This window comes from Coffea arabica, chromosome 1e (assembly GCF_036785885.1).
Source record: "Coffea arabica cultivar ET-39 chromosome 1e, Coffea Arabica ET-39 HiFi, whole genome shotgun sequence".
Taxonomy (NCBI): Eukaryota; Viridiplantae; Streptophyta; class Magnoliopsida; order Gentianales; family Rubiaceae; genus Coffea; species Coffea arabica.
The window spans coordinates 38131014-38144204 of NC_092311.1; the positions used below are offsets into that span (position 1 = coordinate 38131014).

Sequence of the window (13191 nt, forward strand, 5' to 3'; positions counted from 1 at the left end):
TTATTTAATTAAAAGACTCTGGCCGTTTAATTAATTAATCCACTTGAGAATATTCATCCACTAGAGAATGGTTTTACAAGGTTTTTTTAAAAAGTATCTAGCCTTATGTCTTACCAACATAGTTTAAATTGAAGAGAGGTCAGGAACCTGATCACTTAAACAACATGAACTTCCGGCAACTATTGGCTATATACACTTATAGTCTATGCTCACTACAACAAAAATGGTCTTTTCTGACATGCCTATAAGGACACTTGCTGGTTTTTATCATTATAGCACTCCTATCATGACACTTATTAGCAATTCAATAATATATACTCTAATTTTTTTTTTGTTTTATCAGATATAAAATAATAATGTGCCTTTAGACTACCTAACATGACACTTGAGAAAATGTGAGATGTACCAAAAAAAAAAGAAAGACACAAAACGGCATCGTTTGATTTTGGCGGAAGATTCATTTGCTCTAAAACACTCAAAATTTTCATTCTACCGGCCAAAACACTTAGTCAAAACACTTACCCAAAATTTTCATTTTCCAGCTCCACCATTTCCAGCCCCCCTCCCCCTCTCTCTGTGGAGGTGTTGGGCGTACTGCTCAGGCCAAGAATAGGCATTCAAATGGACAGGGTCGCTGGCCTGTTAAATCTGCTAGCTTCATTTTGGATTTGCTCAAGAATGCTGAAAGCAATGCAGAGGTTTGTCTATGTAGGTGAAAGGCTTGGATGTGGATTCACTTTTCATTTCTCACATTCAAGTGAATCAAGCACATAAACAAAGACGCCGCACATATCATGCCCATGGAAGAATAAACCGTATGTCCGATAGATGACTTTTTTCAGTTTTCTATTTTGTCTATTAACCTCAATGTATGATCTTTTTGGCTAGCCTACATGTCTTCCCCCTGCCATATTGAGTTGATTTTGTCCGAGAAGGAAGAGCCTGTCAAAAAGGAGGTAATACATACTTGTAGAGTGTGACTATTTTGTTATGGATTTGTTGTCCATAACTTGTTCGATAAAATGTCAAGTAGAATGCAAACCTTTGGTGAGGTGCAGATCTAGGTGGAAGGACCCCGCGGGAAGCTTACTCGCAATTTCAAGCATCTCAACCTCGACTTCCAGCTCATCACCGATGAGGCCACCGGAAAGAGGAAGCTCAAGGTCGATGCTTGGTTCGGCTCCCAGAAGACTACCGCCGCCATTCGCACTTTCCTCAGCCACGTTGAGAACTTCTATCAGCCACGTTAAACTGACTCAGCTAACGGTCTTCCATTTATTGCCAGGGTGTTGCCAAGAACCTGCCAAGTATGTGTACTAGATATCGGGATCCAACTTCAGTAAGTCTTTTTCATCTTTACTGCCACAATTGCCGCAATGCTGTTGTACTAGAGAATTTTCATGTTTCCAAGTTCACAGTTGATTTTCATTTTCTTTTTCAGTGCTTCTTCCCTCAGAACCTGATTGACAACGTAAAAACTCCTCTTTTTATTCTTAATGCCGCCTATGATTCATGGCAGGTAATGCAACCTCTTTCATGAGTATTTCTTGTGCTACGTGCAGATTTTTCTGAATGATGGGAATGAGAAATTAATTATTTGGCATTCTCATTTTTTTTTATTCAGGTCCAGGCTAGCTTAGCTTCTCCTACAGGAGTTTGGAATCTGCCAACTGGTGTAGTAAATGAGGTGTAGTATGTTTCTATATATTTGATTGACTCTAGAACAGTTGGTTTAAGCACAAGTATAGATACTTTTCTCTGTGCGTTGACAGGGTGAGGATATTTCGGCAGCTGCTATTAGAGAAGTAAAAGAGGAGACAGGAGTAAGTCGTTAATTGTGACCTGTGAGGTTCATGCAACAAAATAAGTACCGTGTTTAACATTTGCCAACAGATCTTAGAAACAATTTTGATTTCTGTTTCAGATTGAAACAAGATTCTTGGAAGTCCTTGCCTTCAGGTAAGTCTGATTTGCTTGCCAATATTTAGGATAGAATATGGTAAACCAAGCATTCTGTTCCAAGGAGTTGCATAATTCAGAAAGGCCGCAAAGAGTTCGTTTCTTTTTCCTTCTTTTGTTATTTCTTGGAGATTCTGAAAGCCACAAGGCATTCTTTGAAAAGTCAGATTTGTTTTTTGTTTGCAAAATGCAACCACTCTCTTTTGATGTGCAGAAGCAAGATTCTAAGATTGAGGCAGCAAAGGTGAATTCTATAGTTGCCTATGAATCTCATGTTGGTTTCTTTTTTATAGACTGCACCACAAATCCCTAAACAGCTGAGCGTGAAAATCATCTTTTAATGATCATTGATCTATATTATGTCTTCACTAAGTGGAAAAGTTTGAGTCCTTCCTGTTATAATTCATTTATGGACCTGATGCAGCACTAGTTTGCAGTCAAAGAAAGGTATTATAAATGGTTATGCTGAAAATCCTAAGCATTGAGCTAGAAACACTAATTTTCTCTCTTCCTACAAAACATTGTCATCATGTGTTTGGGTTGTCGAGATACTTCACAATACTTTTGATCAACAAAGGGCATTAAGACACTTCATTGCCACTGGTATGACTAGCTATTCTGAATAGATAGCAGAAACAAACATTCAAGAAATTTTGCCTAAATGGATAGCTTGAAGCCAAAGGCTTAATCAAGTCTGTCACTTGTTTTTGTGAATTACTAAAAAAGCTAAATGAGGTGATCTCTTGAAGGGAAGTACTAGATTTTAGGCCATCAGAATGAAGCTTGAAAAAATGTAGAATCATAGCAGGCATCAGGATTCATAAAATAAAAAGCTTGCATTGCTTGGAATAGCTGTTGTTGATAGAATCTCAGAAGTTTATCTAAGCTCTAAAGCGAAAAAAGAGAAGTTAGTCTTAGCTTAGAATTTCCTATCTTAGAACCAAGTGTTACATGTTATAATTCATATCTAGATCCCAAAATTACCAATTACTAATTACTACCTCATTAATCTGAAACTTATTAGTGAAAAGACGTTTTAGGTTTGATGTGGAACTAAGGGTGATATTATTTTTCCTTTCTTTTTTGTAAAATGATCAACCTGAACATTACTTCCATGTATTAGGTTTGATAAATTTTATAGCCATGTTGACGGGACTCCATCAAGTAGTATGGTGGTTGAGAATTTGATAAGTGAACTAAGAGTGTTTTTATGTTACTTAAGTCATGCTGAAACTGATAATAACTATATTTACTTTTCTTTTAGAGTAAAATGAAAGAAAAGCAAGCTAAACTTCCACCAGAAGCTGAGGACTCCGTTGGCCGAAATGACATTTGCTCAAGTCATTGGACAAGACAAACCTGGCCACATCCGGCTGTTTAGTGAAGGTGTCAATCCAACTGACTTGTAGAGAGATATCCCAAGTCGTAGCATGTGCCATTGATAAGTGACTAATTTACGTAATAATTGTATGATATTTTATATTATTTTTAGTCACTTTGGGTATATTATTGGAAGAAAATGATTCATTTTGGCTATAATTGGTATAAAATGCTTTTGTTCAATTAAATGAGGTTTTTATCACTTTTTACTTGGATTTTGTGTATTTTGACAGTTTTGACACATTTTCGTATTTCGGCTATAACTTGAGCTACAATGATCGGATTGGGATGATTCTTGAACCCATTTGAAGATAAGAGATAGATCTACAACTTTGGTGAAGACATCTGAATCCAGTTTGAAGGTTTTCCAGGTCAAAAGGCCGAAGTACAGAGTCAATTGCTATTGGTCGAAACTGGAACAAGGCATGGACCAGGCAAGGGTATTTCAGTCATATCTCAGCCTACACAAATCCAAATGAGGTGATTCTTGATGCATTAGAAGGATAACTCAAAAGGCTACAACTTTCGTGTTTTAGACATGAGCTGGTTCAGCCTCTAACATCAAGAAAAGATTGGTTGAAGTTGGACCAAAAACAGAGCAAGTGATCCACACTCGGATCCACTATTCATCCGAACCCTCGGTTGTTTCTGGGTTAGTGGAACCGGGCTCGGATCCATACGGATCCGAGGTACTGTAGCAGCTCGGATCACTGTAGTGGCCTAGATTTACTGTAGCAATCCGGCCTGAATTTGGCCGGATTTGTGGCCGGATTCCTGGCCGGATTGTGGTCAGAAAAGGCTGCTCTGTACGCGTAAAACTCAATTTCACCTCCACCAACTCACATGTGAGAGACATTACCAGCTGTAAGGAGAAAGTGTAAAGCTTCATTCCTTGACCATTTTCATCATTAAATAGCCAAATTCATTGCAAGATTGAGGGAGAGAGAGACATACGGGAGAAGCTTGGAGTGCAGAGATGTAGCTCTTGCATTTTCTGAGTAGTAGCAGTAGGTTAGTATAGAGTAGAGTGTTATCCATTATTGTTTATTAGCTAGATGAAGAAGGCAAGGAGATGAACTCATGTGACAAGGGTTACATTCCTTCCAAACTCTTTATCTTTTGTACTTGATTCCAAGTTTGGTTAATATACAAGTTCTGGATTTTGTGTTCAATATGTGTCTCTAAAGCTTATGCCTTGGGTTTGGTTGAACTTTCTATAATTGTTAGTGTTTATTATTTGGTTATTTGATTGCTATGATTTGAGCAAGTTATTTAGCACTTTGGCTCTTTAAATCATGATTAATCTGGTACCATTGATTGTGATTATCTAAGGTGTTGTTTCTGCAATGAAAATTGAGATTTAACACTAGTTCAAGAAGTGCTAAACATAGGGAGTACACTCATGAAAGTAGAGGTGCACTTATGTGGTTTTTAGTGATTCATTTCATGTAATTTCATTGAAGAAATGAACTTGTAGCTAATTTCATAACCATAAAAATAGGTATGGATTAGTTATGAGTATAGTTGATTCACTACGAAAGTAGGTTTCATATGTTTAAGGAAATTACACCATAACTAGCCTAGATGTAGTATTCAATGATCCAAATATAACACTTGCATGAGTAGTTAGGGATACCACAACCTATGGAGCTTTTATTTGTTATTTTGTATAATTTCAGTAGGTTAAATTTGTTATAATTCATTGATAGTCTAAATAATAGAGAAGCTTTAGTAATACCGGTAATTGTTCACTCTTCCCTGTGGGATCGACCCGATATATACCCTAAACTACTAGTTGATCTGTATACTTGCAGTGAACTGGTGTAATTCAGTATTTTTTAGCTTGCACGTATGTAAAATACCCATCAAGTTTTTGGCGCCGTTGCCGGGGAAGATTTGGCAATATCGGTGTGAAGAGTAACTTTATTAGTTTAGACATATTATTAGTTATACTGTGAATTTTATTTTCTGTCATTTTAGTATTTTCTGTGTGTATGCATTTTATCACCTATTCTTCATACTAATTTTTCTCTTAATTGTTTAAAAGCAATTTTAGGTGATGAGAAGGGTAGGTCAATTTGGAGGACAATGCTTGAGAAATAGAAGATTGGCAATGGATGGTTATCAAGTGCAAAGCTCCTTCAACAGAGGTAACCAAGAAATTGTTGAATGTATGTCTTTTGAAGATGGTATAAGGTGCTTAAAGACTAAATTTGATGTTATGATGTTACAAGTTCAACTGGACACAATTATGCATGAAATTGAGCAAGGGAGGAATGCTAATGCTTTTAATTCTTATCATGTGATTTGTGACTTGTGTGGAGGTTATCATGCTACTAATACATGTATGCAAGCACAAAATGTGGATTATTATGATGAATTCGAGCATTACAATCCTTGTTTTGATCAATACAGTGCTAATTAGAGCAATTCTCCTGCTTATGGTTGGCAAAATCAATGTGCATATAGTGATTATCCATATTTTTATGATTACCAACCTGAAAGTGTCCAATATGAATCAAAACCATCTTGGGAGTTGGCAATAGAAAGGTTAGCTAATGCACCTCTACCTTGGGAGTTAGAAAGTGAACCATTAGCTAATGATTCTAATGCATCTTGGGAGCTAGCTGTAGAAAATTTTTCTAATCAATTTGATTTAGCAATAGAAAAGCTAGCAAATGCAACTTCCGATCGTTTTGATAGGATTGAGGAAAGAATAGATGAATTAGCTTCTCACTTTGGTCGAATACATGAGCAATTGAGTGCATTGTGTGAAGTTATTTCTTCTAATAATTTGTAAAATGATCCTAGCATGAATGGTGGGAATGTTGTATGTGAAAATGGGTTGCATTTTAATGAAAATGATGAATCTCAATTGTGTTTCAATGAGCAAATGTCCATTTCACATGATAATATCTTTGGAACTAACTTTGAACCTCAAGAGGTGAGTTTTAATGACTCATTTTTCACCCCTCTTGAGGAGTGCATTGAAAGTATAGGTTCTAAAGGTATTCCTGCCCAAGATACTCTCATGACATTTCCTTTGGTAAGTTCTCAAGTGGTGCATATTCAAGGTAATATCTATGAAACACTTGGAATATGTAAGTCACTTCCATCTCTCAGATCATTAGATCATGTGGCTTTTTCTATTAAGTCACCTTACAATGATCCACCAAGGCATAAAATGGTGGATTATTCGTTAACTAAACCTCCTTGAAAAATGAGGTGAAATAGTCAAGCTATTGACTTTAAGGAAGCGCTTATTGGGAGGCAACCCAATGCTTGTTTAAGTTAGTGTTACTTTGGAGTGATTTTATGTTTAAAGCATAAGTTTGAGTAATTTTGTTGTTTTTCATTTGTAGGTTTTGGAAAAGTGACCAAAAGAGGTGAAAAGGCGAAGTTTGATCAAAGATCTCAATACCTCAAATTCAGTAATTATGGTTTTTGATGCATTAAAGAGGTTTAGAATGCATGTTTAGATCATTTTACATATGCGTGAATGGTTTATTTTGACATAGAAATGATCTAGGGTGTATTTTGAAGAATTGAGGTCAAACTGAAAATTGCAAAAATTCTGCAATAAGTGCAGATTCAATGGATCCGAGCTCGGATCCATATGGATCCGAGGCCTTGGATCCACTTTTGCAATTAGAGAAAAACTTCGAGCTTCTTGATCCGAGCTCAATCATCATGATCCGACCTCGGATCCTTTTAAAAACGAAGGCTTGGATCACTTTTCAACTCCACTTTTCTTCATGTTGGCTTGTTTTTAGTAAGTTTTAGTTGTTCGATTAATGTTTTTGTGTGTTTTGTAGGTGGCAATGGCAAGAGTTCATGCAAATGATCTCAATTGCAAAGGTGTTTATATTAAGGCAAAAAGGGAGTTTTCATGTTCAATTGCTGCATTTCATGCATTTAAAGTGTTTCATGTTTAAGTTATATTCATGCATGATCATGTTAAATTTGAATTTTATTCAAAGAACATGAAGTAGGTTGAATGTGGAAGGTTGGCCAAGCAAATTTGGAGGAAAAACTGCAGAAAACAGCTTTTTCTGCAGCAAATCCGGCCATAAATCCGGCCAAATGTTGGCCGGATTGAAGGCCGGATAGTCAGGGGAGAAAAGAAAATTTTTTCGAGCATTCTGGACAGAATTCGGCCGAAAATCCGGTAAAAAACTAGCCGGATTGTAAAAAAAAAAAAACCACTGTAGCAAATCCGACAAATAATCCGGCCGGAAATCCGGCCAGTTTCTGGCCGGATATGCAACAGTAAAAAAAAATAATAATAATAAAATAAAATAAAATTTCTGCCCAGAATCCCTCCAGCAATCCCTCCACGAATCCTTCCAATTTCTGGCCGGATTGCGAACAGTAACCAGCGTAAGATGAATCCGTTTCACGGATTCCTCACAATTTTTCTCCCTTCTTCTTCAACCCAACTCACACACTAACACCTCAAACACACACCACTCACTAAAACACCACTTTTCACCATTTAATCTTCAAATAACCTTCACCAAATCACTTTCTCCTATCCTCTAGAGTGAATTTCATAGTTCATATTTTTTCAAAAACAACTCAAAAGTGGTTTCAAGCTTACCATTAGTTAGGGTTCTACCTTCTTGAAATCACTCAATTGAGGTCAAATTGGAGTAAGTTTCTTGAGGGTTTTCACATCATATTGATCTCTAAACATCACCAAACCACCTTGAGGTAATAATTCTTCACCTAACTTTGTTATTTGAATTTTGCCATGATTGAATATTTTCTATTTTTAGGCAATTTTTAATATGTGAAGTTAGGTGCATTTATTTCAGCTTATTGATGCTATTGGTGATTGTTAGTGATAACTATATTTTGTGATTTGCATTTATTGTACTTATTTGGTGAATTCTTGCTAGTTTTATGCTTAATTTGGCTTGATGACGAAGTTGCATATTAAGTAGCCAAATGTAGCATTTTAATTAGCTTAGTGGGAGTTTTTTATATTTATGTGAGTAATTTAGATTATCTAATGAATGAAAAGGTGCTTGATTGAATGATTTTGTGAATTCTTAGGTAATTCTAAAAGAAGAGATGAATTGAAGATGACCTTAATTGATGAAATTCATAAATGCACTTACAATTTTTGTGATTCAATATTTTTTAGTATTTCATGAATTCTCACGAAGGTCATTTATATTTTGGTTTGGTGTGTTTGCCTCCATTTTGAGATTACTTTTGTACTTGCGGGGATTTGATCATTGATGACAAAATGTATAAATGGAACTTATTTTGTTCATGATTGTGGATTTTTTGTGTGAAATTAGCTTCCCTTTGCTTTGGATACTAATGCATATATTTGATTAGCAAAGATTAGCTCATTTCATGTTTTTATCCCTTGAACATTGTATGGTTCCACATGCTTGATCATTTTTCCTTTTTCCTTGAATTGCATGATTTTGTTGATTGCAACCTTTTATTTTTAAGAAATTTATTTGTTTTGATTTTGTCTTTTTCAAGGTGCAATAAGTGAACTCTCCATTCTTTCTCAAATACGGTTGGAAATTCATCACTTGGACATGGATTCGGATTGCGCAAGTTCAATTGAGCAGTATTTTCTTTTACTCCTTATTTATTTTCCTTTTCTCACATTGAGGACAATGTGAAGTTTAAGTGTGGGGGAGGAAAATATTGGACTTGTATTTACTTGCCATGTGATAATATTTTGTGGATTTAAATGCTTAGAAATGTTGGAATTGTGTTTGAAATGCTTGCCATGTGGATAATTTGCTAGAAAATAGGTTTGTTGGCAGGGAGTTTTCATCCATTTATAAGGAGAAACTCTATAAAAATTTTTCTAAACTCTTTTCCAATATTTCACTATGGCCCAAAAGTTCTTCAAATTTTTGCATTTTCATTCAAAAAGGGCCAATTTGTTCCAACTTTAAATGTTTAAATTCTTCCAATTGTTGGAATGTTATGTGTATTTTGAAAGGTTTAGTCCTCATTTAACTTGGAAATAGTATTATGCAATTAGAATTTTTACATTTTAGAAAGTATATTTGGTAAAGTGAGGAAAATTATGCCTATAATTTTACATGTTAATGAGATTTCTTCTCTTTACTTAATTTTGCAAGTAAGTGATTGATATAGTCGATAAAGGTTATACTCCTCCTGTGATTATTTCTATATATTTTTCTATGAGGAAAAAAAAAGGAAATAAAAAAGAAAAAAAAAAGAAGAAAAGAAAGTAAATAAAAATTTTTTTCTACTCCAATGATTCACGTACCGAGTAACCGGGGGTTGACATCTACAAATGTCGACATTCGCGTAAAAAGGTACTTGAATTAAGAGTATGCAAAGCAACTTGAATAAGTGAAATGTTGAGTAACCGGGGATCTTCACCTAAAAGTGTCGATTTTCGTGTAAAAAGGCATTTTCACTATTTAAGTAAAAATTAGTATGAATAAATCCCTCTTAGTTATAGAATTTTGAGAAGAAGATGATTATAGGAGGAGGAAAGCTATAAATTGACTATGTGATTTGTTTATTTGTAAATTTAAGTTAGGGTAAGAGATTAAGTTTAACTTGTTGAATTTAGGGTATAATTATCTTTCCTTTACTCGATATTATGAGTATTTAGTGTAATTTGTACAGTGATATAATGATTATTTTCCAAGTCTTGAGGAATTAAATTGGACAAAGTGCATATATTGTTTCACCTCTTGAATCATTGTAGTTGATTATGTGTGGATTGCTTGAGGACAAGCAATGATTTAAGTGTGGGGGAGTTTGATAAGTGACTAATTTACACTAAAATATAAATATTGAGCAGCAGACAGTATTTTCAATAATGGAAGATAAATTGAAGCAACAAGATGTAGACATTGCTAATCTGAGGAAATTAGTGCAATAATTGAGTCAAAGTTCAGCAGACAGCCTAAGGTATCCATCATCGTCATCTACCAGTGTTTCAGGCCGGAATCCATCTGATGATATTGGCGGACAAGTGTTAGGATCAAATTGGTATGAGATAAATGTACAAGTTGTTGGAAAAATGGAAAAATCCATTGTAGAGTAAATGAGAAAATCGTTTTCATAATGGCACTCTTGATAGAATCCAAGAATAATTATCTATCATTCATGTACCTGAAGATTCATGTACCTAGGATTCATGTACTTAGGAATTAAGTATTTATGTACGTAATTGTTAATATATGAATTTGGAGTTTTCTTATCAAGAATACATGTATGTACGTGAATGTGGTACTTTGATAAATGTGAAGATAATTAAATGGAATTTAACATTTGTTTCCAATTTCTACAATCACCCTTGACCAGCATCTATAAATAACTCTCTTTTTATTTTGTTTTAAAAAAAGAGCTCTCTCTCCATTTTTTTTTCCTTTTGCATCTTCATATTTTATAGTGTTCCATATTGCTCTAGTTTGAGTTCGCTGTGATGAAGAATTTTGGTGCTAACATATTCACCTTTAATCCGTTATATCCTAGGAGACAGACGCCTACTTAATCTCGAGCACTCTACCTGTAGGGGGCGAATCTGTTTTAAGGAAATTGTGCTCACAAGCCTCGAATTGTTATTTTTCAATTTCCACCCATTTTTCAGTTTATGTTTATTCTTTCCTATATTGTACCAGCCTAATTTTAATAATAGTCTTAAAACATATTCTATTCTCAATGGCTGACAATACAGGAAGAGAAACCAACAATAGCTTTTTTTTTTTAAATAAAAAACAATTGCTGAACTAGGTTGATGTTCATGGCCAAAACGAACATAACTATGAGAACTGAACAAATGGAGCATGATTCTTGTGTGAAATATATGGTTCATTTACACTAAAAAACGGGACAGTTCAAAGACATCATGTCTACTGGATTGCTAGTAAAGTAAGTGTATTTCACGAGAGAAGGTTCAAAGGGTAACACCAACCTATCTTATGCAGGTTTTAGTTGTGGAACACTACTGTAGAGTCAAATTCAAAACAATTTTTTCATTCATGTGGGGGATTGTTGGAAAAATGAAAAAATCCATTGTAGAGTGAATGAGAAAATAGTTCTCATAATGGTACTCTTGATAGAATCCAAAGATAATTATCTATCATTCATGTACCTGAAGATTCATGTACCTAGGATTCATGTACTTAGGAATTAAGTATTTATGTACGTAATTGTTAATACATGAATTTGGAGTTTTCTTATCGAGAATACATGTATGTACGTGAATGTGGTACTTTGATAAATGTGAAGATAATTAAATGAAATTTAACATTTGTTTCCAATTTCTACAATCACCTTTGGCCAGCATCTATAAATAACTCTCTTTTTATTTTGTTTTAAAAACAGAGCTCTCTCTCCAATTTTTTGTTATTCTTGTGCATCTTCATCTTTTATAGTGTTCCATATTGCTCTAGTTCGAGTTCGCTGTGGTGAAGAAATTTGGTGCTAATATATTCACCTTTAATCCGTTGTATCCTGGGAGACAGACGCCTACTTAACCTCGAACACTCTACCTGTAGGGGGCGAATCTGTTTTAAGGAAATTGTGCTCACAAGTCTCGAATTATTATTTTCTATCTCCACCCTTTTTCAATTTATATTTATTCTTTCCTATATTGTACCAGCCTAATTTTACTAACAGTCTTAAAACAAATGTAGGGGATTGTTGTGGTACAATCCAAGGATAAACATAAACTGAAAATGGGTGGAGATAGAAAATAACAATCCGAGGCTTGTGAGCACAATTTCCTTAAAACAGATTCGCCCCCCACAGGTAGAGTGCTCGAGGTTAAGTCTGCGTCTGTCTCCCAGGATACAACGGATTAAAGGTGAATATGTTAGCACCAAACTTCTTCACCATAGCGAACTCGAACTAGAGCAATATGGAACACTATAAAAGATGAAGATGCAAAAGAATAAAAAAAAATTGGAGAGAGAGCTTTGTTTTTAAAACAAAATAAAAAGAGAGTTATTTATAGATGCTGGCCAAGGGTAATTGTAGAAATTGGAAACAAATGTTAAATTTCATTTAATTATCTTCACATTTATCAAAGTACCACATTCACGTACATACATGTATTCTTGATAAGAAAACTCCAAATTCATGTATTAACAATTACGTATATAAATGCTTAATTCCTAAGTACATGAATCCTAAGTACATGAATCTTCAGGTACATGAATGATAGATAATTATCCTTGGATTCTATCAAGAGTGCCATTATGAGAACGATTTGATAGAATCCAAGGATAATTATCTATCATTCATGTACCTGAAGATTCATGTACCTAAGATTCATATACTTAGGAATTAAGTATATATGTACGTAATTGTTAATACATGAATTTGGAGTTTTCTTATCGAGAATACATGTATGTACGTGAATGTGGTACTTTGATAAATGTGAAGATAATTAAATGAAATTTAACATTTGTTTCCAATTTAGAAGCAAATTCTATCTACATTCAGAATACTAGCTACCACTATCAATGCTGTCAGTAGTTGACATCCAAGGAGTATTTTCTCAAATGTTGTCAGTGAAAAGTGACATTAGAATGATCTAATTTTGTGTGTAATGCTTGCAATCAAAATGTGTAGTATCCTAAATTGAGGTGTGTCGTAGGTGTTAACCTTTTTATCATTTTAATTGCTACAATATCTACATAAACATAACTTTTAGAATATATGTATTTATACAGTTATATGTTAAAAATCTTGGCAAGTGATGCAACCGATAGTGCTTGGTTTGTTATATTTGATTAAGAGGCTGAAAGAATAATAAAACACAAACTTTATTTTGTTCTTGAAGAATTTAACAAAGGAAACTTATATCTAATTTTTAAAAATATTTTT

General features: G+C 34.4%; 1 protein-coding gene across 3 annotated transcripts; it reads left to right on the top strand.

Annotated features, from left to right (window-relative positions):
• Window positions 1-716: 716 nt before the first annotated feature.
• LOC113689260 (pectin acetylesterase 6-like) lies at window positions 717-4511 on the top strand. 3 transcript variants are annotated; one of them, XR_003448179.2, is made up of 6 exons: window positions 717-956; window positions 1059-1339; window positions 1442-1519; window positions 1625-1687; window positions 1773-1823; window positions 1925-4511. XR_003448179.2 is itself a non-coding variant. In XM_072055274.1 (5 exons), exons 1-5 carry the CDS (start codon window positions 1310-1312, stop codon window positions 1961-1963), a joined length of 261 nt encoding a protein of 86 aa, XP_071911375.1. In that variant the 5' UTR covers window positions 717-1309; the 3' UTR covers window positions 1964-4511. The 3 variants fall into 3 exon arrangements, 1 of the variants encoding a protein (XP_071911375.1); XR_011816937.1 differs by having other exon boundaries at window positions 717-815; window positions 889-1339; XM_072055274.1 differs by having other exon boundaries at window positions 717-1339.
• The last annotated feature ends 8680 nt before the right edge of the window (window positions 4512-13191 follow it).

What these genes read in the sequence shown, in the direction of transcription:
- LOC113689260 (XM_072055274.1), top strand. Translation starts at nt 1,310, where the DNA reads ATGTGTACTAGATATCGGGATCCAACTTCA. An exon ending in CCGCCTATGATTCATGGCAG is followed by an intron (nt 1,520 to 1,624) that starts GTAATGCAACCT and finishes TTTTTTATTCAG; the next exon opens with GTCCAGGCTAGCTTAGCTTC. An exon ending in AAGTAAAAGAGGAGACAGGA is followed by an intron (nt 1,824 to 1,924) that starts GTAAGTCGTTAA and finishes TTTCTGTTTCAG; the next exon opens with ATTGAAACAAGATTCTTGGA.